The 26794-nt window shown below is 45.6% G+C and overlaps 1 protein-coding gene across 2 annotated transcripts; it reads left to right on the top strand.

Moving 5' to 3' along the window:
• Nucleotides 1-1739: 1739 nt before the first annotated feature.
• LIPG (lipase G, endothelial type) lies at nt 1740-25422 on the top strand. 2 transcript variants are annotated; one of them, XM_081263658.1, is made up of 10 exons: nt 1740-2094; nt 5100-5281; nt 6883-7062; nt 8551-8662; nt 13683-13904; nt 15967-16209; nt 17246-17366; nt 18572-18790; nt 21251-21355; nt 23294-25421. In XM_081263658.1, the coding sequence occupies exons 1-10, from the start codon at nt 1998-2000 to the stop codon at nt 23313-23315; spliced, it is 1503 nt and encodes a 500-aa protein (XP_081119784.1). In that variant the 5' UTR covers nt 1740-1997; the 3' UTR covers nt 23316-25421. The 2 variants fall into 2 exon arrangements, with proteins under 2 accessions (XP_081119784.1, XP_081119785.1); XM_081263659.1 differs by lacking the exon at nt 1740-2094 and adding an exon at nt 4183-4409 and having other exon boundaries at nt 23294-25422.
• The last annotated feature ends 1372 nt before the right edge of the window (nt 25423-26794 follow it).

The raw sequence follows: 26794 nt of genomic DNA on the forward strand, positions 1-26794 counted from the left end.
AAGGAGATGGAGATAAGGCTGCCAGCGGCTCATATTTAGAGGTCAACTGGCCAAATCAAACCTAGAGCAGAAAAGAGGGATCCTGTTGCGAGATTGCCTTTAAATGTGCAGCCTGCCCTGGTGCCGGTTTTTGCATCTGTACAATGGAGCTAACACTTGATCTGTGTCTGCATAGTTTGTCAATGGAGAGCGAGGGCCGGCGGGGGATGAGATTGACAAGTCTGGGGATGACTAACCGTCCTATATAGAGTATTGAGTTTTATATTTAAAACAAAATACAGCCAGCTTGCCTCCTGTTAATGGATGATAGCTCACAGGAGGGACAAAGCGTGCTCGGATGGCAGCTGGAGTAACAAAATAACTAGGATAGGTCAGAACAGGACCTGCTTGCTCCGGATCGTTTTCCTCAAACTGTCGACTCTCAAACTGGAGCGTCAACACCACGGAAGGGGCTGCTGCGGGGGTTCTTCTCCTTTGTCAGGGGCGGGACTTGTTCCTCATGACTGCAGGGTTACTCTCGGTCAAGGGTGCCGCCTTGCAGAGCCAGCTGTCCCGGTTGGAAGGAGTCTGGACATTGTGCGCAGAAAACGCGTTGGTTCCTTCCAGCTCCCTGGCGCGGTCAGGGTCCTCCCAGGTTTCGAGACGCGGTGGCTCCGCCAAGGTCCCAAGCTCCAGACGCAGACTTCAGGCCAAAGTCTCAGGCGCCCTTCACTTTTAAAAAATAATTAATTAATTAATTTTAATTAGGTCTGTATGACAGCAAAATGCACTTTGATTCATTATACACAATTGCGACACAACTTTTCATTTCTCTCGTTGTACAGGATGTAGCGTCGCACCATATGTGCAGTCATACATATACCTGGGGTAAGGTTGTCCATTTCATTCCAACATCTTTGGGATCTCAGTTAAAAGGGAAGGATAAGAGGGGGGAAATGATGGAGGAAAGAGAGGAAGAAAGTGTCTAATTCCACTCACCAGATAATTACAGCGCGCAGCGGAGGCTGGGCCACGCTTCTAAGAATCTCTCCATCAAGTTAGGCTCACTCTTCCCTTTGGGGAGGGTCGCCTTCTATCCCTCTACTCCTACACATTCCCGGTGCCGCACTAAGCCTTTCCAACATTAAACTCTTATCAATTTTCCTCAAATCCCGAAGTGGCAGGAACGGTCACCCGCGTACTGGGGACGACAGGATGGCCTTGGAGAAACTGGGTGTCTGGCTGAGTTTTGCAGCTAGTGGTGGAACCAGGTACTCTGAGCAGGTTTTGTGTGACTTTGAAGCGTGGGTCACAGCCCACAGTCCCCCAGCTCTAGTCCAATCACGACGTTTGCACCTGTTGCTGCACTCTCCCCCCAATCCCGACTCTCTGTTAGTTCGCCTAGGATCGCGTTCCCAGAGCGCGCACGGTTTCGGGGAAATGTGCCCCTCGGAGGGCGGAAGGGCTAGTGGAGGATCTACGAGTCTGCGAGAGAAACTACTACAGGGAAGCGGAGGTGGCGGGAGTCGCGGCAGCCTGTGGAGCGGCCGCGGAAGCAAGGCCACTTGTGCCAGTGTCCACGCGGTGGGTGTGCGGGCGCTTTCATTCAAACTTTGGGGAGTCTCGGTTTGGGCGTCACCGAAGGCGTGACCAATCAGAGCCCAGATTTGGGAATAAATTATGCAAATAACCATCTGGCGATGGGTCAGATGACTTCAATACTTTAAAAAACTACCTCGCTAGGAGCTCTCGGTGTGACAGTGGCGAGCCCGGCTTCCCAACATCTCTGAGCGAGCGCAGGTCGGCTTCTGCCGCAAGCCCCTCCTCGCCCTTCCCTCCCACCATCCGCTGTCAGGGCAGCCAGGTTTTCAATTTCCACCTTCTCCTCCAGCTCTCTCTAGCCCATCAATCTGAACCGAGAGAAGGGTGCCCACTTTTGGTCTTACTGACTCGGGAGGTGGTGGTGTTTTGTTTTGTTTGAAATCCCTGTTTCAGGGGAGGGGGCGTGGCAGGGAAGGATGAAGAACTCGGTTCCTTTACTCTGCTTCTGGAGCGCCTATTGTTGCTTTGCGGCGGGAAGCCCCACACCCTTTGGTCCCGAGGGACGGCTGGAAGGTAACGTGCATCTAAGTTTATTACCCACTCCCCACTTCTTTTCTGTGCTGGGTCCTCTCTGTCTTGCCGGCCCTTCTTTGGTTCCTCCTTGTTCCTCCGAAATCCTCCTTGCTTCCCCACAGCGCTGTCCATCTTCCTCATCAACCTGGAGCCACTTGTCCTTCAGGGCTTCTAATGAGGGCATCCCCTGGCAAGTCAAGAGGAGGCAACAGGCTGGCAGGGTGTTGTCTGTCTTGCCCTATCTCATCCCTCCTGCTTCCATTGTATGAGTCCCTTAATCGGTGCTGTCCAGCCACCCGATTGCCTGTGGGCAGTTCTAAAACCTTTTCCTGTCTTTGAAGCTGGAGGGTTGAGAGGCAAAAAAGTTGTTGGAAAGAGCTCTGCCTTCCAGCGCTCCTCCTTTTAACCTTGGCCCAGGGTTTTGAAAGTGAAGGTGGCAGAGGAGCTGGCTTTGGTTTGATTAGTGCTTGCAGGGAGCATCTAGTGGGTGGCTTGGGTTGAGAGGCTGCCTGGTGTCCTAGCTCCTCCAGATTGTCAGCCTCTTCCTCCCCAAAGCTCTTTCTTTCCCCACTCTTCCCGGGCCTCCTCCTAGACTCTAGCTTTTCTTCCTTTTGAGTTCTGTATGGAAGTCTGTTCCATTGGAGGCAGTCTGCCTGGTGGAGTGAGGGGGTCACTTGGAGCCAGTACTATCATTTAGTTAAGTAGAGAAAGGCTGGGAAATCCCAAAACCCAGCCCCATCATTTCATCCACTTGTCTGCAGAGGTCCGAGTTGGCTTATATGTGCATGGGGCTGTTAATGGAAATGAATGGGGAAGGTTTGCTTTGCCTAACAGGTTTCCAACTCTAGTGCTAACTAGAAGCATGACCCTCTCTAGTTGCCTCCTGAGAAACGCTGAAGTTCCTTCCAGGTCCTATATTCTGACTTTTGATGATTTGGAGGCCATGCCATTCATTCGAAATCTATTTGTTCTTTTCCTGCTTAGTGCCAAGAACTCTTTCAGGAGCAGAGATGACAGCAAAAAAGCGTACAGGATTATAGTCCCTGTCCTAGTGGAGCTTCCATGTCATTGGTGGGAAAACAGATGGTGCATTTATGAAAATATATATATGGTGCTTAGGGTTATGGAAGAAAAGAAAGTAGAGGGGACGTTATAGAGTGCTGCTGGTGGAAGGTGGTGAGATTTTAATTTGTGCTCAGGAAAGGCGTTACCCAGAACTTGATTGATCCTTGAGCAAAGGAGCTGAAGGAGGTGAGAGAATGAGCCACAAGGACACCAGGGTGAAGAACAGTCATAAAGTCCCACGGACTGAAGTGACCCTGGCCCAAAGTAGCAGGAATAAAGATAGAGTATTGTGGGGTCACAGATCGAGCCAGAAACCAAGGTGAACTTTTTTTTACCCATTCATGTGCTTATCTGTAAGTCTGTCTCAGGGGACAGTAGACCTCTTTTCTTCTAGGCTTCCCATCTGTTCTCTGTGTGAGTGGCTATCCAGGTGGAAGTTGGGGAGCTGTCAAACTATGTCCAGGGTTCAAATTTCTGCCAGTTGGAGCTTTTGTTCATGACTTTCATGATAGCCTGGGTTCTGCTCATGTGCTATATTTTACAGAACATTATCCCCTTTTCATCTGGTATATTTCTTTCCACCTTCTGTTCCTTTGCCCCAATTTAACACCCACCACCCCTTCAACTATAATATGTTTTTCCATAATTTCTTTTGCTTCCCTCTTTTTATTTTTGGGGTGGGTGGGTAACTGGGTTTAAACACAGGGCCATGTACATGTTAAGGGAGTGCTCTTCCACTGAGCTACATCCCCAGCCTTTTTAATTTTATTTTGAGATGGAGTTTTGCTAAGCTGTCAAGGCTGGGTTTGAACTTGTGATCCTTCTGCCTCAGTCTCCCAAGTAGCTGGTATTAGAGGCATGTGCTACCATGCCCAGCTTCTTTTGCTTCTTAACTCTGCAATAAATTAATCTCCTGGGTGGTCATTTAGTATTTCCCCGATTGTAGATGACAGGAGAGTTTGATCTCCTAAGTAGTTAGCAAGTGATGCTTACCAGGATGACTGAAAGAGTGCTGGTGGGGGTCCATTAATGATCATTGGGAATAGTGTTGGGGTGACAGTGACTACCTATACAGGGACCATCAGTGGAGCAGGCTGCACTTTGGGGAGCAGGGCCATTGCCTATGGGGCACTGTGTGCAAGCAGTGCAGCTGGAGGGGTGCAGCTTCAATCCTTTATGTAACCAACAAGCTGAATGCCTGATGCCTGTTGGTACTGCACAGGGCTCTGAGGATGCATGAGGTCTTTGAAGTAAGTGCTGGAATAGAATTGGGAACACAGGGAAAAGCCCACTGTACCACTGGTCAATAGCCTCTGAACTCTAATTGCAAAATCCAATATCTCTCAAAATGGGAAAATTTGTTGGGAACTTGTTTGTCAGCAAAACCTAGCCTTACCTGATCTGAACTCCTTTGGCAGCAAAGCCTGACCTGAGAAGGCAGAAGGCTACTTATAATGTTTATTTCTGCCATTAAATGTGAGCACTCCTATATTTTTCTGCAGAAATACCAGTGTCTTTGATTCATAAGGGATTCCCCAGACCCCACTGCTAGTGTTATATAGTAAATGGTATATGTTCTATAATGCTTTCCTAAAATACGCAAATTTCTGAGTTCTGAACCTTAACTGGACCTAAGCGTTTCAGGAAAAGAATTGAGGATTCATGCTTTAAAAGTAGAACTTGAGGGAAAGAAGAAGTTATTTCAGTAGGCAAGAATAGAGAAAAGCAGAGGCAACCATTTATTCAGAGCAAAGTAATTAATGACAGTGACTAATTAATACTGATTGCATATAGATGAGAGGTCCCTTTATCTTCACAATTCTCTTGAAGGGTGAAACCCAAATGGCTTCAGTAATTTGCTCAAGATGGAATTAGAATCAGACCCTAGCTCTCTCACTACCCAAGCCACCAGAAGCATCTATACTACTCTTTCTCCCCAGGTGAACTTCACGAATCCAGGAAGGTCCAAGCTGTGTCCAAACCATCTGTGAGTTTTAACCTTCGCACCTCTAAGGACCCAGAGCATGAAGGATGCTATCTTTCCCCGGGCCACAACCAGTCTTTAGAAGACTGTGGCTTCGACGTGACAGCCAAAACCTTTTTCATCATTCATGGATGGACGGTGAGCCTGAGGAGGGAGCTCTGTGGTTTTACACAGATTTGGTTCCTTTTGTTTTGGTCAATTAAAAAGAATACTGGTGCTTCCCGATTCTAAACCCTCTCCCCCTCTTTCCTTGTGGGCTGCTTGTATTTCAGACAGCTGTGAAGAATGTAATGGGCACTTTGCTGAGGGGGCCATGTGGACTCCAGCAGGGCGGTATTTAGTGCTGGCACACAACAGGCTTTCAGAAAGTGGGTCTCCTGAGGGCAGCAGCCCAGCTCCACTGGCTCTGAAGGACCCTCTAATTGCACTTAATTACATTGGTCAACCACTGCCTGGAGGGGGCCGTCCTGCTCAGCTAGGGCTGAGCTGAACTGAAGCAACTTGACTAGCTCAGAGTCTGTGAGGGCCAGCTGGCCTGGCTGGCTGGCTGCCTTTGGCATGGCGCCCTTGTATTTGCAGAGAGATGGGCCCGTTTAAAGGCACTGGGGCTCTTTATGTGCCCTAGCTGAGCAATTCCCATTGAAAGGCCCATGACAAACCTCAACAAAAAAGGGCTTTGACGCTCAGCTTCAGAAGCTCTTGGCCAGCGAGGGATTTATTCATTCATGCAATGACAGTCTATAGGAAAATGGCACTATTAAGTGAGCAGGTTTCTGCCTGGGCTAATTGCGAGGGGACATTCTTCCACTTAATGATAAGAAATTCATATCTGTTAACATTCTTTCTGGGTGTTTAGGTCGATCACCAACAGTTGCGATGGGTCAAGGGCAGGAAGGGTTGGCGTCTACCTACCTAATGTGAAGAAAGGGTTGATTAAAGGCTTGTCCGTCTGTCCTCATCCTGCAGCCTCCGATTGAAATCATGTGTTTGAACCTTTTTAAGTCTTTCCTGTCAAAATGCAAATACAAACTGCCTGTGACTTACAAGTGCATTCCAGAAAGTTCTTTTATAATGTGTTTGGAACTTGGAACAGCCGTTTCCCATAGAAGCAAGATTGTAAATCGTGTTTGGGTTCCCAGGCTAGGCACAGAAAATCTATTTATTTGATAATGTACTTGTAGATAGGGTTCAGTCACCATTTATAACTTGGTTTCTGTGGGAAAATGTGTTCTGGATTCTAATTTGGAATTCCAGGGATGGATTTTCACTACTTTGGGGTCAAAAGAGATGGCAGAGATAGGTTGTGGGAAGGGGTCATTTGTTAACTCTGTGTTTGCCTAGGAGGCAGCATCTCCCTGCATCTCTAAGGGAGTAGCTAATTCTCCAAGGCAACCCTTCCGGGCTGTCTTTGAAGGATGGAGCAGGCCACTTGCCTGTGACAGGGACTTCATGCTTGTAACACTACCAACCCACAGTGGGGGGCAGCTACATAGGACACCACCTATGAAAGTTTTGATAGGAAAATCTGGGGATGTAAAGATCAATGAAAGAAAACTCCCATGTAGCAATTCTGCCTCTGATTGGCTGTGCTCATGTGCACATGTTTAGTTCCTAAGCAGTAACTGTGAAGGCTCTAAAATCATATGGGGAGAGGGTCAGCAATGGAATGCTGTATTCGTTGGGAGTTTTGAAGCCCAGGAGAAGAATATATAAAAATAAGTTCCCCATTTTCTTTGCAGACGAGTGGCATGCTTGCAAACTGGCTGTACAAACTCGTGTCAGCCCTGCAGATGAGAGAGAAAGACGCCAATGTAGTGGTAGTTGACTGGCTGCCCCTGGCTCACCAGCTTTACAGAGATGCTGTCAATAACACAAGGATGGTGGGTCACAGTGTGGCAAGGATGCTCGACTGGCTGCAGGTAACCGGGAATGAAAGAATGAAAGCAGTCATTACCTCTCCCCAGCAGGATCTTAAATCTGAATGGCTTTAGGAAATACAGGCCATACTTTACCATGAATTTCCAGATTCTGATCAAATGCATTGGGATTAGCCAGGCAGGGTGTCACATGCCTGTAATCCCACCTACAAGGGAGGCTGAGGCGGGAACATTGCACATTTGAGGCCAGCCTGGGCAACTTAATGAGACCCTGTCTCGAGGTAAAAAAAAAATAAAAAATAAAATAAAAAGGGCTGGAAATGTAGCTCAGTGGTAAAGTGCCCTTCAATGTAATCCCCGATACAAAACAAACAACAAACTATACCAAAAATAAAAAATAAAATAAAAACAAAACAATAAAAAAATAGAGATTAAAATTTTTGCTGAATTCAGTATTATTTGAAATATTTGAAAGCCTGAACTTTCAGAGAGCCTTTTAATTATTGATAGATCTCTAGATTTTTCCTGTGACTTTATTTGTTGTAAGAAAATTTGCCTTATGGCTAGTTACTTGCTGATCTTAGAAGCTGATACTCTTGGTTTATTGGGAATGGCCAGGAGCCAGTCAGGTTTGTAATTTCAAATAACTTTTGAAGTCTGCTCTTGCCTCTGAAGCATGGCTGTTCTTAGGGTGGGAAGGAGGTTTGTTCAAACAAATGCCGCCTAATACCTCATTAAAAATATTTAGTCTGGAAAACAGATCCTGAGGTCCTGTGTTTACTTTTTATAGGTTAATGATTTGCTTGAGACCAGTGGACTTAACCAGGGCAGGAGAGACAGGGGTACATTGGCAAAGTGACTCTAGGATCTGGGCAATTCCAGCCTGGCTTTTCTGGAACTCTAGCAGAATTCTGGGCAAGATTCTTGAGCAGTCCAACTCTGCTCTGCCACAACTGTTTGAGAGAGTTGGGTCCCTGAGCCATGGGGTCAGTTCCCTATCTCCTCACTCCCTCACAGTTGAATGCTCTGGAAGGGAACCATGTTACAACTCTGACTTCACATGTGGGCTTGTGGTGAGGATGCCCGCAGCTCCTGGGCCCAGGGTGGAGGTCAAGGCCTTATGAGGGCAGGCAGAGAGCAATCCGCTGCAGGCTGTGGCTGGCATGTCAGTTTCTAATGAGTATGGCGACTTTGACCTTCATCCATACTGTTCTCTCCCTCTGCCCCCTCATACTGCCAAATAGAATAGAAAACATGTAGGGAACATTTAGGGGAAGGGTCAGATATGGAGCCTATAGTCACATCCTCTGCTCTGCCCCTTCGGCATTTGAAGTGCCACCAAGTCCTTGTGACCTCCCCGTCCTTGGCTGTGAGTCATGTGTGTTGCATGTTCAGCAATGCCACTGATGCCCTGGGGAGTCTCTGTGCCCATGGCCCCTACTCCATCCTGAAGGACTTGTTGAATGGTGGGTGGAACTGGGGGCTCAGGATCACATTCTTCATCTCACACTCTTTGGTGACTTCCTGCAGGAGAAGGATGATTTTTCTCTACGAAATGTTCACTTGATTGGCTATAGCCTCGGAGCCCATGTGGCTGGGTACGCTGGCAACTTTGTGAAAGGAACAGTGGGCAGAATCACAGGTAAGCCCTGCTTCCACCACCATCTGTGACCCCTGAGCTCCCTTTGCCACTCTCTAACATGGGTGTTCTGAACCAGAGTGCTCCCCAATGAGGCTCGCCTTGGAACTTGGCGAATACCCAATCTAGAACTTTCCAGATGTTCTTTTCAGTCACAGAAACCCTTTTACAAATCGAACTTGTGCAGGGCCCCAGTACATGAGATGATAGAGGGGGATATTTGGATTGAAGCTGGCAGGAATATGTGGTTGGTGTTAGCCTTGCCTTGTGAGCCTTCCTGGAGGAACTTCAGGGTCTCTGAACACTGGGGAACATAGTTTGGAAACCACTGGTCTAGTCTAACAGGTGCAGACACAGTCAGAGGTGAGGCAACTTACCCAGGGGCAAATGGCTGAGAACTAAGGAGCAGAAGCCGGATGGCGACCCGTCCTCTAGGCTTTTGGGTGTTCTTTTCAGGTCTCCACCCATGATACTCCAGGGATTCAAGAGAAAAGAAGAAATGATAGATTCTAGTTTATATTCAGCCTCTGATTTCTCTTTCATCCATCAGTAGCCTGTTGGTTAGCATATTTATTAATAATAGTAACTTGTTTAAAATTACTCATTTTAATTATTATTAATAAATATGCTAACCATCAGGCTATTGATAATTAGAGACTTTTCTGACATTGATACCAGTTGGTCAATTGAAAATTGAGCTTACTATCTGTAAAATTGAGTCTCAGCGAACTTCCACTGTGAGAATCGTTTAATGATTGTGAAAAGTGTGAAAGATTCTTTTCCATCTTTGGGCCCTAGAAGTTCCTTCACACTAAAATTAGTGGTAAATTTGTTGCCCTGACTTTCTCCCCTCCTTTCAACCTACTTTTACCTGTATTTGTACCTAGCTTCTCCCTCACCTGCAAGTACCAAGAATGCCCTTTTAGACTCTTTTTTCGTTGGTGTAACTGAGGAGCCCAGACTGGGTAATTTTTAAAGTGTAGAAGTTTATTTAGCTTCTGGCATCTGCGAGGGCCTTGCTACTGCATGATAACATGGTGGAGGACATCCCATAGCCAGACAGAACAATTGTGCTAGCTTGACTCTCTCTTTTAGAAAACCACTAATGTCCTCATGGGGACCCCACTCTGATGTCCTCATCTAATCTAAGCCTAATTACTTCCCAAAAGCCTTCCTTCCAAATACCATTAACATATATGTGTTTTGGGATCAAGTTACAGACCATAGCAGCTAGTAACCTAGAAGAAAAGATGGGTCAATTTTTTTCCCCTGTAGTGTTTTTATTTTAAAACAGGATTTAGGCCCTCCTGATTGATGCTTACCACAGGTTCTGTTCTTACTCTGACCATATAGAAAAAGGGGAGGCAGAGTAAGCCTATCCCATGTCAGCCTCAGTCCAGGCCCTGCGCCTGGTGGGTGTTATGAATGGGAAAACATGGAGGAAGAAAGAAAGCAGAAAAAAGAAAAGAAAAGAAAAGAAAGAAAACCCAAACAAAACAGGACTCTTAGATAAAGAATGATTTAGTAAAGACAGGATTTCAGATTTTGGCAATAAGCTGGTAGAGTAGTTTTTTAAAAAATATATTTGTGAGGCTTCATTGGACTGTCTCCATTACCGTCTCTGGGTGTAAGTCTAATATATGCACAGATATAAATCATATCAAAAGACATTCATTTAGATTCAATGATTCCATTTAGCATAGCTTGGTAGCTTTATTTTTTATTTCTAAGAAGGTGGGGCTTGAGCTGTCCAAAGTGAACTGTGGGAGTGTGGCCACTCCTGGCTGCTCATTAACCCACTGCGGGTGCAGAACGGCTCTACCTGAGGCCACTCTGGGTTCTACCTGAACCAGAGGTGATAAGTTCTAGGGGTAGACCCTCTGGATTCACTCTGCAGCACTCGGGCCCCCTCAGAGTCAAGGCCCAGAGTGTCATTGGCAACAGGGACAAACTGCAGTTCTGGTCTTTCCCTGCTTTTAAACCTGAAATGAGATGAGGCTATCATGAGGGGCTTTCCAGTTCTCTCCCCAACTTGTTTGGGTGGCAGTTGTTGAGAGGGCTTCTGGCTGTGGCTGGCCAGGGAGCCTACAGAATGCTAATCAGTGCTGTGTGGAGTTGGGTGTCCTGAGCGGAGCCCATGATTCCAGCCCCTATCAAGTTGCCAGCAGCACCTCTGAGGGTATTTAGCTCACTGCTTTACACTGCTGTGCATGTCTGATGGAGGAGGCTGTCTCCCCATCTCTCCCCTCAGCTAGTAGAGGGCTTAATGTAAGAAATATGAATGAAACGTTCACTCTGGGTGGACTCTAGGCTGATGTCAAGTACTGATGCTGCCTGATGTCAAGTACTCTAACATAATTACTGGACAGGTGAGTGGTGAGGTACCTCCTGCTCTCTCTAAATTACATAGCAGCCCTGCACATTTTACAAATGGGTACTGTGGGACTCAGTGATAAAATAACAGGCCCAATACCCTGAGAGTAGCAGAACTCGGATTCAAAGCCAGATTACAGAACCCGCACCTAACCAGAAGAAATCCTGCCTTTCTTCTGGAGGTAGAGATAAGATAAGCTGTTGAAGAACAGCAGCTCAACCCTGCTAGGCCAGAATGCACAGCCCCCAGGCATTTCCTATGTGTGTGTGTTTATTTTCCATTTGCTGGTTTGGAGGAATCTACAACTGATTGGAAGACGTGAGGTCCTCTATCTTCCTTTTTTTTTTTTTTTTTTTTGCAGGGTGTAAGTTCTTCCTCCCATTACTAGTTTAAAAAGTAGATTGTATCACTATCTCCACCCCAAGTCTGTGGGCCATAATTGTGTGTCAGAGACAGTTCCAAGCAGGGAGGCCCGCCCAGTCTGGGTAGGTGAAGGCCCCGCCTGCCTGCTGGCTGGCCTGTGGGGCCCTGTCAGCTGCCTGCATTCCTCCAGCGCAGCTTGGTTTCCATGGTACTGCCTGTCTGGTGGGGACCTTTGTTCACACCAAGCAAAGAACCTCTCTTATATTGGTTGCAAAGCAGAATGTTTTCTCTCCCTCTCTCTCTCTCTCTCTTTTCCCTTTCCCACTACTGCACATGGCAAGAGGCAGGAAGAGGCCCCTTAATGTCAGTACTGCGGTCCTTCCCCGTCTCTAAAATGGGTCATTGTGGTCTATCCTGGAAGAACCCTGCTTTTGTAGCCATCTTTCTTTTGGGTTCTGGGTTAAAGATGAGCCCCTAAACATCCTGGGCTTCCTTTCTGCCTTGGTCAAATATTAAATCATCTAAACTTCTTCTGGAAGTTCTTTAGTTTCAGCCTCAACTAGTTCTCATGAGTAGTGAGTCCTACAAGTCATCTGCTCACTCTAGACATCTTTGCATTTCGTTTATCCTGAGATGACACTCTCGAGCTTCCCATGTGCTCCCTGGTTCTTTGTCCTGGGGTCGGTCCGATGAATCTGGTTCTGTTACCCATCTCCTCCTTTCAGGGCAGAATTCATGGCCACATCTCCTCCTGGCCTTGGAGCTTCTAGACTAGCCAAGACACTGTTGACAGGTGAGGCCAGCCAGGGCTCTGTGGTATGTCTGGGGCATTGTCTTGTGCATTGTAGGATGTTTAGCTGATCCCTGGCCTTTCCCAACTAGATGCTAGTAGTTTTCCTTCTTACAATTGTGACAAACCAGAATTTCCCCAGACATTATCGAATGTCCCCTTGGGGGCAAAATCACTCAGAGGGCAAAACACTGTTCTAGACTGATCAGAGCCTTTTGTCTGCTGCACCTCACATGTCCTAACTTTCTCCAGGTCCCCTCTGTGTGTCTGTAGGGCAAAGAGCCTTTCTGGTAAGGATGAATCCAGTTCCCATAATTACTTGTACTTCGCAAATGTGGCTATTTTCGACAAGTACTTAATCTCTTAAGATCTCACATGAACAGTATGAATAAAGGCATTCAGCTTCTATTTCATAGATAATACTGAAGCACAGAGATGTTTTTCAAAAACTGGTCTACAGACCACCTGGGGAAATCAATCCACATTTCTGGATTTTGTGCCAGACCTACCTGTTAAAATCTCTAGAAGTCAGGGAGTTGGAAATCTGCTTTTTATGCTTTGCAAGTTCTTTTTTTTTTTTTTTTGAATGGTTTTACACTCACATAATTCAAGAATTAAACGATGGCTTCAATTCTCTTGCTATTACAAGTTTCCTTCCTCACTTATTTTCCTAATACATCTACATACAGATAACTATTTACTTTCCCATTCTTCCAGAGGGTTAGTTTTTTTTTTTTTAATTTTATAGCTACATGGTATACCCCAAATTTTTAACAAGCTCCTCCCCAGTCCTCTTGGTGCATTCTCAGATGTGAGGACCAGGGCCCTATGCAGGGCTTCTTGCTGACTCAACACAAAGGGTTTTCTCATTGTGGCTGCTAAAAAGAGGAATTCTGGAGGCATGGTGTATGGATTCCATCCTCAGTGTTTTAGGGGTATTGAAGGTATCCCCTTTCTTACCATCCCATCCCTGGGCCTGATTCATAACTAAAGGAAAGGGAAGAGTAAGTCCAAATATAAATAGCTCAGTTGAGAGAGACTGAATCTTCCAGAAGGATGTAGTCACTTAGTTGTTTTGTAAAAATTCTGCTGAAATTAGGGCTGTGGAAGGCTCAGTGGCAGATGACTGGACTGAATGGCTGAGACTGAAGCAGCCCAGGTTCTTTCAAGAAGTGCTCTAGTTCTGACCACCCATGGTTCCTCAGAGCTGGTGGCTGTGTGGACCTTGTAGCTAGTCTCCTGGTTCTGCTAAGGCATCAGGTCACAAGGAGGCTTCAGAAGGCAGTGTCAGCTCTCCATTCACAGGATGTAATCTCCATGGCAATGTCTTGGGTCAACCGCACATGAAAACAGGTTCCTGATTTCATTCTCTGCTTCCATGTCGGGATTCATGGTGCAGAGGGCACCTTCCTTCTGCACAATGGAATTCTACTCAAACTCAGGCCTTGTTGACATGGTGTACCTGACGTCATCTCTCTTGACTTCTCCTGCTGCAGGGCTGGATCCTGCTGGGCCCTTGTTTGAAGGGGTGGACATCAACAAGAGGCTCTCCCCTGATGATGCGGACTTTGTGGATGTTCTGCATACTCACACAGGAACCTTTGGCTTGAGCATTGGGATTCAGATGCCTGTGGGCCACATTGACATCTACCCCAACGGGGGTGACTTTCAGCCGGGCTGTGGATTCAATGATGTCTTGGGATCAATTGCATATGGAAGTGAGTTTCTTATCGTCTGCTTTGTGTTTGACTCAGTTTATCCAAACTCCTTCTAAATCAGCCAGAGCTGTCAGTGCTCCCACACAAGTCATTTTATTATTCTCACTCCTCCCACAGTGGCCCCAGTGTTGTGTTTCAGGTTTTGAGTCCTACTGTGTGCCTATTAATAGCATCCATTTGCTTTCTTGTGTTTCCAGGCCACAGGTGTTATTGATTAATTTCTTTTTATGACAAAAGTAACACACGCATGTTTATTGGAAAAAATCAAGCAATATAGAATAGCATTAAGCAAAAAATATAACCCCCCCACCCCCATGCCTTCTTATGTTTTCTCTTCAAGGGTGGCCAGCATGGATGTTTGTGTGTGTGTTGTTTCAGGCTGTTTTCTTTGCAAATTTATGTATGTTCTTCTAATTTTTCCCAAATCACTTTGTTCTGCAACTTTCTTTGGTCTGTTGTAATATATGATGAACATTTTGCAACATCAGAGAAAGTACATTTATTAATCTTATTTTTTTTAGGCTGTATGATATTCTGTAGTGTGGCTACACTATATTTTAAGCTTTGGTAACATTTTAAAGAAGCCAAATCAAGAAGTTTTTCTTGTTCTCTTACAATTTATCCTCTGAATGCCTGAAACTATTTTCAGCAGACTTGGGCTGAAGTCAATTTGCTGCTGAAACTGCTGTGTGGCCCAGTGACCGATCACTCTTTGGGATTCCCATACTCTCACTGCCCTGGATGCTGGCAGCATTTCCCAAGTCTTGACTCCACTTGGCTGTCCGAACTCTGAGACATTGTGCTTTGGAGGTCCCACTCTCTCACTTGGTCTTAAGGCTGTTCCCTGCTCCCAATGTGGTTAATGTCTAAGTAGCCCTGAGTGGCTGAAAGCCTCTGCCCCAGCTTTGGGATGATGGCATTTCTTAAATTAGTGGTGACAGTGATGAAGGTGCTGAGGTAGCATTGCCAGATTTTTCTTAAGATTACAGGAATTATTTCGGCCAATTATTGTTGACTTCAGCCTCTGGTTGCAAAGAACAAGTATATTATAGACCAGAAAACTCAAATTATACTCTTAACTTTGCAACCAATTGTCTGAATGAACCTGAGCAAATTATCTTACATTTATGGGCTTTTTTTTTTTTTCCTTTGGTCCTGTGGACTGAACTGAGGGATGCTTTACCACTGAGCCACATCCCCAGCCCTTTCTATCTTGAGACAGGGTCTCACTAAGTTGTTTAGGGCCTCATTAAGTTGCTGAGGCTGGCCTCAAATTCTTGATTCTCTTGCCTCAGCCTCATGAGCTGCTGAGATTACAGGTGTACATCACTATGTCCTGCATATGGGCCTTTGAATTATAATCTGTAGTTGAATGGTGTGGGCATTTTCTTAAAGGTTGACTAGTAAATATTTGTAGCCTTGTAGGCCATACAGTTTCTGTTTCAACTAATCCACTCTGGTAGTAGCACAGAAACAGCCTTAGAGAATACATACACCATTGCTTCTTCACCTTTTGACTAAAATCAAATAATACATACACCAACAAGTGGGGTTATGCTCCAATAAAACTTTAATTACAAGACCAGCCAGCTGGCCAGCCATATTTTGCTGATCCCTGGCTAGATGATGTGTAACATTTGATGCCCTTCCTGAGTTTTGTGACCATACAACTCTGTTAGCATTTAGTAACTCCCATTCCTCAGTTGGTCTGCATTACTGTATTTAGCACTTATTATATGAACTCTCTATTTCTCTCTGTCTTATTGGTGCTGTATTCTTACCAAGGGAGTGAATGATTAGGAGTTCAGAACAGTCGTCAATACTTTCATATCTTCATGGGAGCCTAGCGAATCACTGGGCCCGTATTAAGAATTACACAAATGAACATATAACAAATTGGAATAAAAAAATTAATTAATTAATTAAAAAAAGAATTACACAAATGAAAAGACTAATAAACTCAATAAACATAGCTCTCACTGATAAGGTGTATAGTGATTATAGATGGAGTGGGTCACCACGGAGAAGTGGCCTGTCCTGCATGTTCTGTCTTTTCCCCTAGCCATCACGGAGGTAATGAAATGTGAGCACGAGCGAGCGGTACACCTCTTTGTGGATTCCCTGGTGAATCAGGACAAGCCGAGCTTTGCTTTCCAGTGCACAGACTCCAACCGCTTCAAAAAGGGGATCTGTCTCAGCTGCCGGAAAAATCGTTGCAATAGCATTGGTTATAATGCTAAGAAAATGCGAAACAAGAGGAACAGCAAAATGTACCTAAAAACACGGGCAGGCATGCCCTTCAGAGGTAATCTTCGGGCCCCAAAGTGGCCCTTAGTCTTTCTCTCTTTCTCTCTCTCTCTCTCTCTCTCTCTCTCTCTCTCTCTCTCTCTCTTTTTGGTACCAGGGATTGAACATGGGGAACTTAACCACTGAGCCACACCCCCAGCTCTTTTTTGTATTTTATTTAGAGACAGGGTCTCACTGAATTGCTTAGTGCCTTGCTTTTGCTGAGGCTGGCTTTGAACTCATGATCCTCCTGTCTCAGCCTCCTGAGCCCCTGGGATTACAGGCATGCACCACTGCACCTGGCTCCATTTACTTCTTTTTCTTCTGTTATGCCTTCTCATGAAACTAATGAAAAGGCATTCTCTAAGGTTCCTTTTCCATTTGCTGGGATTATAGGTGTGCACCACTGCATTTGGCTTTTTTCCTCCTTAATATTTTGTTTGCCAATATATTTATAATCATATATAATAATTATATCAAATTATTGCAAATCAGATCCCATTGGGCATGTCCTAAGAAAATTATTCTTCAAAAATTAATGGTGAGACGTCCTTTTGTGCTGTGAATAACACTATGATCATAATATCAATATCTGAAATTTCTGTCTTGCATTAAACTTTTCAAAGCCATTTCATATTTGATTTCTCATTTGATTGCAACAAAACTGAACTAGGATGAATGGAGGATTACAAATGATTTTTATAGAGTGCTATAGAACTATAGTATTTTGTGAGTATTGTTCTACACATGAGAAAGTTGCATATGAGGCTCAGAGAGGTTAATACCTTAATCCTTAGTCCAGGGTCACACAGTTAGAAGCTGTCTAGGCCTAAATCCTCAAAACATCTCCTAATCCCTAAATTCAGGGCTCTTCCTTAGTGGTGACCTCTTCTTATGTCTTTGGACAGAATAAGACTAAAGGGAGGCTGGAGGCCAGATTGCACTAAAAAGATGTTAATCCCTAAAATCCAGGGTGCTGGATGAGTTGGTGTGGGTGAGGGTACCTGAGATGACAAGCAAGGCTCACCAGCATCTCTGATTTGCTGTCTCTACAGTTTACCATTACCAGATGAAAATCCACATCTTCAGTTACAAGAACAGAGGAGAGATCGAGCCCACCTTTTATGTTACCCTCTATGGCACCAATGCAGACTCTCAGATTCTGCCTTTGGAAATGTAAGTCCTGAGTTTCCTTTTGCAACTTTGGCTCAAGATACAGAACAAGGGGCTGGGGATGTGGCTCAAGCGGTAGCACACTGGCCTGGCATGCGTGCGGCCCGGGTTCGATCCTCAGCACCACATACAAACAAAGATGTTGTGTCTGCCGAAAACTACAAAATAAATATTAAAAAAATTCTCTCTCTCTCTCTCTCTCTCTCTCTCTCATATCTCTCTCTCTTTAAAAAAAAAAAAAAGATACAGAACAAGCTGGCTCACACAGAGAGGGGAAGGGAGCTTTTGAACAAGTGCAGGAGTGACGTTGGATTGCCTAGGGAAGGAGCTGGCTGGTTCCAGCCGCCCCCAATCCACTTTCCCTGTGGTGTTCTCTTCACTAACCCTGACTCAGAACACTCTGGGAGGGAACCTCCTATGATGAATCAGGGGCGTGAGAAAGTGCTGGATCAGCTGGGCAGAACTGCTGTTTCATTTCAGGCAACGCCTGACACCTGAGGCTTTAGGGAATCTGGAACTTGGTGAACGTCATTTCTGTACCTTTTAAATGATCGGCTGTGGGAGGGGCACATGACCATCTGTTCGTATTTGTTGAGGACCCACAGGGACAACGTGCCCTGCAAAGTAATGTTGAGCTTGTGAAGGAACATCATCAAAGGAACTCACTGCTCAGGGCTCAGGGTCTAGTATGCACACACACTGACACACAGCTGGGGCCAGGGCCAGCCACACTGAGTGTTCGATGAAAGGGACAAGCCGGAAGGGGCTAGGAGCTGAGAGGGAGACAGATACCCATGAGCAGAGAGGAACAGCACAGTGTTGTGTGGGGATGTGACTTCCTGTGCCTTCTCATTGCTGCTTTCTTGGTCCCATCTCCCCAGGAAGTAGTAGCATGAACAGAGAGATGCTCAGATTTTTTTTTTTTTTTAATTTAAAAATTTTGTTCTAATTAGTTATAGTGGCAGTAGAATGCATTTTGACACATCACACATAGAAATTGTTTTAATAAGAAATCAGATGCTGTGAACCAAGTTCTTTCTCTGTCAATGTGGAACACCGCTGAGCTTTCACCTTGGTCCTGTGGGAGGGACTTTACTTCTGCTTCTCTCCAGTCCTTGTGGGGGAGGTGCTGCCACTGTGTCACCTGGCACAGTGAGGCAGTTTTTCAGGTGTCAGAGAGTGAGACAAGCTTCTCTCTCACTTTGTAGAGTGGAGCAGATCGGGCTGAATGCCACCAATACTTTTCTGGTCTACACTGAGGAGGACTTGGGTGACCTCTTGAAGATCAAACTCACCTGGGAGGGGACGTCACAGTCATGGTACAACCTGTGGAAGGAGCTCCGTAGCTACCTGTCTCAACCCAGCAACACCAAGTGGGAGCTGCATATCCGGCGCATCCGAGTCAAGTCTGGGGAAACCCAGCGGAAGTAAGTACTCCTGCTCCTTCTTCTGCCCCATGTAAGTGGTGAGCAGAAGGCTCAGATCTTATGCTCTGATCACAGGCTCTTGGCTGGGAGGACTAGGAAAGAGGGGCTGGAATTCAGCTCTTTTTCTGTTTTCTAAGCCCAGTGTCAGCCTGGAGGAAGGAGGGTTCCTCTGGGCAGGGGTCTTCAGGGGTGCTGCCTTGTCGATCTGTTCACTGCAGGGCTAACTGAACAGCATGTCCCACCGAGGAGGTCTGTGTGAGAGGACCTGGTTTCCCACAGCACCTTGTTTTCAGAGCATGATGCTCTCTCTTCTCCAGAGGGTCTGAGTGGGGGATGTAGGGCAAGAGTTCAACCTTCAAGGAACAAAGAATCCTCTGTGCCATGCCAGCTGGCACTTCTCCACTTCTTGGAACCCTGAGCCTTGCATGAAAGACCCAGACCTTTATATGTCAACTTCTGATACTGTGCCCCAACTCTCTGAGCAGGCTTCTATCTAAACAGAAGTGGAAGAGGGCTCAAAGCCAGCAGAGCCTGGGAGACCTTTGTCAAGAGAGGAGGGTTTTCTTCACCACGTCCTTCCCCCCAACCTCTGCAGTGGTCACTGCCAGCCTCAGGGTTGGGGGGAGCAGCTTCCACCCTCTCGGTCCCTCTCCTGGCATTTTCTTCATTTCAATTCTTCCCACGCCTTCTTTGCGTCCATCCACCTGCATCCCAGCATAGCAGCAGATGGGCTGAATTGGAGCTTTGGATCCTTCCTCTGGGCATGTCTGGTCTGGGGGCTCAGATGGGGGAGACTGTTAGTACCAAGCCAGTGAACTAGATAATACTGTCTTTTTTTTTTTTTTTTTAAAAAAAAAACTTCTCTAGGCTCTTCTAAGTACAGCCTATGCCTGTGGGTGTGGTAGCAGAAAGATGATTACTTTTACAAACTATTTCACGTATAATAATCACCCATTTAATCCCCATTGAGACTTAACAAATGTAAGCAGTTTTCCTTATTGGTTTCAGATAGAAGGTTTTAAAAGTAAGACATTATAGATACAGTTGAAGTCCCATTGTGCTCTTTCCTGATCTCATTCCTCCCCTTCTTTCAAACCAAATACAAACAATGTTTCAACATTAACTAATGGTAGTGTTTCCTTACTTCATATTTTTATGCCATTAGTATTTTTGTTTATATCCTTAAACAATATATGGCTAGGCAAATGCTCTGCCAGTGAGCTATATCCCAGCTCTACAAGTTGCTTTTTTCATTGAAACATTGTCTATGAAATTAATCCAATACATTGAGATTTAATTCTTATAAGTCATTATTGTACAAACACTGAATACTTAAACTTTTACCTTTTTTTTTTTTTTGTAATTACAAATAGTGCTGAGATGAATGTCTTGGGGTGCATTTTCTTTGCACCTCTGTGTGGGGCTTCTTTGTGGCTAGTTTACTAAAAAGTAGAATTGCTGAGTTCTCATATATGCAGCCTCCAATATAATCAGCTGTTATTATTCTCTGTCCAAAGTGGTTGAACAAGTTATCAATCTTAGTCACATAGTAATAGTTCTTCTCCTTTTCCTTCCTTCTCACCACCATTTTGGTGGGACATTCTTGCCATTCTCATGGGTTCCCTAATGTATTCATTTGCATTTCCAGACTGTGAGTGATGCAAGCCATCCTTAGGGATTCCTGGGAAAAGTTTTTAAACCATTCTAAATGTGGTTCTTGTCCTGCCTCAGCATCAGGGTCAAGTTCCTCACACATTTTTGATTATGCAGTCATGCTGGTCAAACACCAGGGAGGCTACATGGATAGCCTTAGGTTATCATGAAATGGTTACGAGGCCCCTGGCCATTTCTTGTGATCTTGGCTGCCTATTTGCTGAATTGTACACTTTGACTTGCAGCTGGGTTCCGGTTACTCTTGCCAATGTGTATTTATGGAGCGCTGTCTTAGAGGCACCTGGAATTCTTCCATTCAAGGAGTTCACAGTCTAGTGGAGAAGTTGACTGTAGATATAGGAACCAACAGCAGTTTCAGGCAGTGTAGAATACTGTAAAATAAAACGACACATTCACTTTTAACTGCACATCATAAGAAGTAATGGCAATTGTAAAAACAACATCTAGATAGAATATGCCTTTTTACTAAGTTGAGAGGTCCAGAGAGGATTAGGTTCATGGGGGCTTCCAAGAGGCAATGGCCTTGACGGCAGGCAGGATTTGGGGTAGGTAGGGGAGAAGGTGTGAAGCTGGATCCTAGAAGCCTTCAAACTAAGACACAGTTTGGAGTCCAGCATTAGCCGTGGCCATGGCTGTTCTGAAGCTCTGGCATTGGCACGGCATGATGAAAACTTCCCTTTCCCGCCTCCAATTGCCTGGAATCCAGAGGGTATGGTCTGCATCCCCTTAGAGCTTTGGCAATGTCAGTGGTTTCTTTTTTCTATTATTATTATTTTTTTTTTTTAGGCTGACATTTTGCACCGAAGACCCCGAGAACACCAGCATATCCCCTGGCCAAGAGCTCTGGTTTCACAAGTGTCGGGATGGCTGGAGAATGAAAAATGAAACCAGGTAACCAGGACTTTCTCTGTGTTCTGATCACCTGTACCTGCTGGGCATGGACCGGGGCACTTGGGCCATGAATGAGCAAACCAACAAGAACCCCTTCCTTATGAAGCCAACCTCCTGCTGGAAGGACGTGGATGATAAATCAGTAAAAAACATAGGTTGTCAGAGGGCGCGAATGTCCCTCTGCCTCTTGGTCTGCCTCCCCTTGAAGATGCTCATTGCCTGTGGCCCTGTTGGGATCAGGCTTTTTCAGTTGTGAATTCCCAGGGCTATGGGAAGACCCAGTCTTCTGAGCTTCTTCGGGAATCAGGTTGGAGTGGGAGCAGCCTGGGAGGGAGAGGAGAAGCACAAAGCATATTTCGCTTTTTAGGTTTTCTGGAACCCAGTTTGGTGTGGGTAGATATTAGTGGGCCTGATTCACCCCTCTGAGAATCAGGAATGCTCGTGTGTGGAGCTGAGTCAGTGGACAGCTTGTTTGGCTTCAGTGTCCCACTGTGCTATCCTGGAATCCCACGATTTCAGGCTGAGGAAGGCCCAGGTCAAGGTGTGAGGCAGTGGACTTCCCCAGGGAAACCAGCCACATGCCTTCTGAGCCTAAATGCTTGCTGAGGATGAGGGGAGACCATGTGTTCATGCACACATTGAGCACTTAGCACATGCTCACTCAGCATACAGAGACTTACACAATCATTTGCTTTTATCATCAACCCCAAAAGGCAGGTGTTGCTATCCCTGGGTGCAGATGAGGAGACCGAGGCTCAGGGAGATGAAGTCACTCTCCTAAGCTCCCCCAGCCGGTGATGGCACAAGGAGGACTTGGAGCAGGTCCTTCTGCTCTAAAGTTTGTGCTCTTGAGCACGAAGGTTCTATCTGCTCAGACGAATCACCTCATCTTGGTCTGGATAGTAATTATCAAGCATACTTGGGGGGTCCCCTGGGATTAACTGTCTGCCAGTCCTGAAGGCTGGGCTGCATCTCCAGCTGCTCTGTCTCCAGTTTAGGAGCATCAACAGGACCTCAGGCTCAGTGATCACAGGATGTGTGGGGTCTAATGACTGCCTCTCTAATTAAGGGACTCCATCTAGTGAGGGCTCATATGATTTTCCATTACAATTATGATTTCAATTCTTTATGTTTATGTTCAAATTTATACCTTTCAAAATGCTTCCTCATATATTAACTTCATGGATCCCCTGAACAGCCTTGTTCATTGGCCACACGCCACACCCGGGAAGACTACTGTTCTTATGATGAGGGTTAAAATATGTTATTCTTCTCTGCTCCAGAACTTCTAAAGGTTAAAATTGCCATGACCTGCCTTACCCTTTTACCTAAACTTCTTTTTGAAAATAAGTTTCCCTTTCCCCTCCCCTGCAAGGAACAGGAAACAGGAGGATCTCAAGGAATAAATGAACACTAGGAAGTTGTGGTATCCTTAGACATATGCAACACTGTCAATATTCTTCCTCTTGACATGGACATCATACACCTGCTCACTGATTAAAAGACAGAGGTTCAGAGTGGTTCACATTCCTGTAGCTGAAACTAGAATTGGGGCCTTTTGACTCAGCCTTGCCTCTTTGTTGCCTTATTACAGTTTCTTATGTTTCTAGACAGAGGCAAAGAGGGCACTTTGATAGTTCTCCTATTTGTGTGGGCTTGGGTTCACCTGCTATGCTAAACATGTGAATGCATGGATTGTGATATAAGCAACTAAGGTCCCAGAGAGGCTCCCCTCGGGTATTTCTCAGAGTGAAGCTGTGGCTTTGGGGGCAGGAAGGAGAAAGAAGCCGTCAGGATCTTGTCGGCTCCTCAGAAAGGAAATTGAGCAAAATAGTTGCCCAGGGGTGTCAGAAGCTGGGTCAGAGCACAGCCCTGTCCAGGGCTGCCAGGTGCTGGTGAGCCAGCTAACGAACGCTGGACTTGTATGATTCTTTTCAGTCCAACCATGGAGCTGGTCTAAGGGTGCCTGGACATGTTGCCAGCACGCGTAAACCAACCCCGCCGTCCAGCCGTCCGTGCACATGGAGCAAAGTTACTGCGGAGGACCCACCCAGTGAAGGACTCCTCTTGGACTTGACCTTGGAGCCCCTGGGCCCACCTCTGTTGCCTGTGAGGGTTGCCACTTTCTGCATGAGGAGACTGCTCTGTTGAAGCACCAGTTGCCGCCCTAGATGAAGTCTAACTCCAAACCTCCATTGATGTCCCTGGGAGCCAAGGCCAGACCTGTGTGGGAGCAGCCGAATGCCCGGGGCCCTCGAGCACACCCAGCAATCTCCCAGTGGCTGAGTGAATCCAGGTTTTGCCTGACCCCAGAAGGCTGGCTGGGCAGTGGCTGTGCTTGGCCTGACTTGGGACTTAGTGAGAGGTCTTTTCCTCCAGAGCTGACTCAAGTCAGGATGGCAGTCCTCTTACCTCACTGGAGCAAAGAGGGAACCTTAGATCTCGCCTGGGGCTGAGGCCCTGCTGTGGGAGTTCCCACCGGCTGCACTGGTCAATACTGGTTGTATCTTAGAGCTTCCGTCCAGCTCCTTGCTCACCCACTGAAGCACACATCATCCGCTCTCTCCTGTTTCCATGGTTCATCTCTTGATTGAACAAGTGCTTATTGGGCATTCAATTAGCTCGTGGCAGTAGGCATGTTCCTCAACCTTTCTCTTTGGAAGCTCATGGGGTTAGTGTTTTCTAGAATCCCTTCCAGTTTAGTGATCCATGGGATTCCATGTGGTAAAAAACAGGAGGGGAATGGGGGGGCTACAAGCTGTAAGAGTTGGGGACTGAGGCTTTAAGTGGTTCCTTTCTATTTCTTTTTAGTTAACAGGTGCCATTTCCTCCAAGAGTGACAATTCAATCACTAGCTGTTTATCATACACACAGGGACCACATGGCCAATTGCTAGACAGGGTTGGGATCTATTAGATGTTACATATGCTCTACATACTGTTTACACAGAAACCTGGGGCTGAGGATGCATGTCGAGTGCTTGCCTAGCACATACAAGGCCCTGGGTTAGATTCCCAGGACAGCAAAAAGTCAAAAATGAACCAACCCTGTGTTACAGAAAGTATCCCCTGTCAGCAGAGCTAAGAGTTAACACAGTGCTTTCCTTCTTGAAATATCTTGCTTTCACACCAATGCATTTATGCTATTGAACTTGGAAAAGCCTTCAGTTCTGGATCTTGATTTGAATGAAGAAACATGATAGATGAGCAACCCTTTTATACTGTTCAAACCATTTGCATGTGCGTCACCTGGAGCAAGGTGAGCAGGCAGCTATTATTAACCTTATTTTATAAAATCAGGGCTTACTGAGATTCAGCCACATGCCTGGGATTATGTACCAAGCTGGTGGTGGAGCTGGGCCAAGGATCCAGATTTCCTGGAGGCAAAGTTTATGGTTCACTCATCTCCGAAACTTCATGAAGCTGTCTATAGCCAATTCCTGCCAATATGCCTCAGATGCGACAAACATGGAATCCTTCCGGAGCCATCCATAAAACCCCAAACTCTTTTATTAATATATAACCAGGAGAAACCTGTGCCAAGAGGTTGGGTTTTTTATGGGTGAGAATTATTTGGGAGGAGGTGTGCTATCAGGTGGAGGTGGGACAGCAATTTTCTTTGTACTTAGATTTTTTTTTTAAAGGACACTGTTTAAATTTGCACTGTGCCAAAGTTGTGTCACTGTTGAATGCCAAACTTCTGAAGACATAACCAGTAAAGCCTTAATTCAGAGTGTGCTCCCCATCCACTGTGTACTTCTGCAACTGCTTTCTAGCCAAAGTGAAACTTGTATTATTGGCCTTGTGTCCCGGTTACTTCTGACTTCTGTTTCCGGGAAGGGGAGAGTTGGGGACTGAATCCTCAGTGGGTTGTGTATTTATACATTTGGCTTGAAGCCTTATTTGTATATATGAGTCTTTTTTTTAATGCTACTTAAAGCTCTATTTATTTCTCAAATGTATATAATGTATAAAGATGAATATACGATTAGTCTTTACTTGAAGATTAACTGATTTAAAGATTTAAAAATTTTAATAGTAAAATAATAAAAAAACTACAAAATTCTTAATGGCTTGTCAACTGACTTCTTAATATATGGCTGCCCATACCTTGAGTTTGATATGAAGTGACTTCAATGGAAGATATATTCCCTACTTGATACTCATTGTTAGCAGGACATGGACGACAAGAAGGATAGTTATTTGAATCACTGCAGAAAGGTCTGAAGGTGGAGGTTGGGAAGAACAGGGAGGGTGGCTGGACACTGGGTGACATTAGTGAACATATAGATAAGTGACTTAAACCAAACAGAGGCTATTTTCTCTATTGGGTTAAAGCCCAGCTCAAACTGAGGTTCTGTTCTACATGGCCACAACAAGTCAGGCTCTCAGTTGTCCACTGTACCATCCTCAGGGTGATTCTTTCATGTCCACAGCCCAAGGTATTCCCCATTAGGTTCCCTTTTAGCCAGCCAAAGGGAAAGGGGAGGATAGTCCCCTCTTAAGGGCTTGACTGAGAAATTCCAAATTCTATTGGCCAGAAATTAATTTCGGAGTCACAAGGAATGCTGGGGAATATTGTTTTTGTTCAGGCCCCCATGGACCCAGCTCTTCAATGACTATTAAAGAATGGATATTGCCGTCTGCTTCTCAGGATCACTTCTTACCTCCAGGGAGATGAACTAGGGCACCCTTTAATTCAATCCTGTAGTCAATTTTTAGTAACCTTAAATTGAATCATCACTACGAAGTTAGGTGAATCACATAAATTTGACTTTATTTCTAGGCTTCACTGTCAAGACATTTAAGAATGAGAAGAAAGCTCTCTGTAATGGGTTTAGCAATGGTAGAAAATGGCTGCTCTCCATCTCCACCAACCACATCTCGACCTCCCCAAACCAGGTGGAATCACAGCAGTAGGGTTTGGGAATACAGGTGTGTTCTTAACTTAGTTCAGGTGTGAGAGGAAAGGGCCAAAATGGTGTCTCTGGCAGAGCAAAGGACATAGTCTCATGACTCCAGAGTGCCTTGTTTGACTTGGAGACTGCGAGTCACCCTTTGCACATTAAAGTCCAGGAACTTCCAGGGTCTTATTTGAATTCTTCAAACAAACTGAAGCACCGAGCTCTTGGAAAGGATGGATACCCAGTGGGGATAAGAATAGTCGCTGTTTTCAAATGTGTTTCTTATTTGCCATCTCTGCGTTCAGATCTGCCCAGTGAAGTCTGCCATGGGAGCTCTATGAGGGTAGAGACCTTCATCCGGCTTGTGTTCTCCTGTTACCTAGAACCCAGAATAGTGTCTGGTCCAGAGTAGGTTCCCACAAATACTTGAGCAGATGAAATGAGGTATAAGAAACCAGCTGCTTAAACATGTGGTATGGGAGTTGGGAAAAGACTAGTTAATTTGGAGTCTGAAGTCTTGGGTATATCATGCAGGA

Source organism: Spermophilus citellus, assembly GCF_964194105.1.
Source record: "Spermophilus citellus genome assembly, chromosome: 12".
Taxonomy (NCBI): Eukaryota; Metazoa; Chordata; class Mammalia; order Rodentia; family Sciuridae; genus Spermophilus; species Spermophilus citellus.

Excerpts from the sequence above, each read along its gene's own strand:
- LIPG (XM_081263658.1), top strand. The coding sequence starts at position 1,998 with ATGAAGAACTCGGTTCCTTTACTCTGCTTCTGGAGCGCCTATTGTTGC. Across the intron at positions 13,905-15,966 it reads GGGATCAATTGCATATGGAA|CCATCACGGAGGTAATGAAA; the intron begins GTGAGTTTCTTA and ends CTTTTCCCCTAG. Across the intron at positions 18,791-21,250 it reads TCTGGGGAAACCCAGCGGAA|GCTGACATTTTGCACCGAAG; the intron begins GTAAGTACTCCT and ends TTTTTTTTTTAG.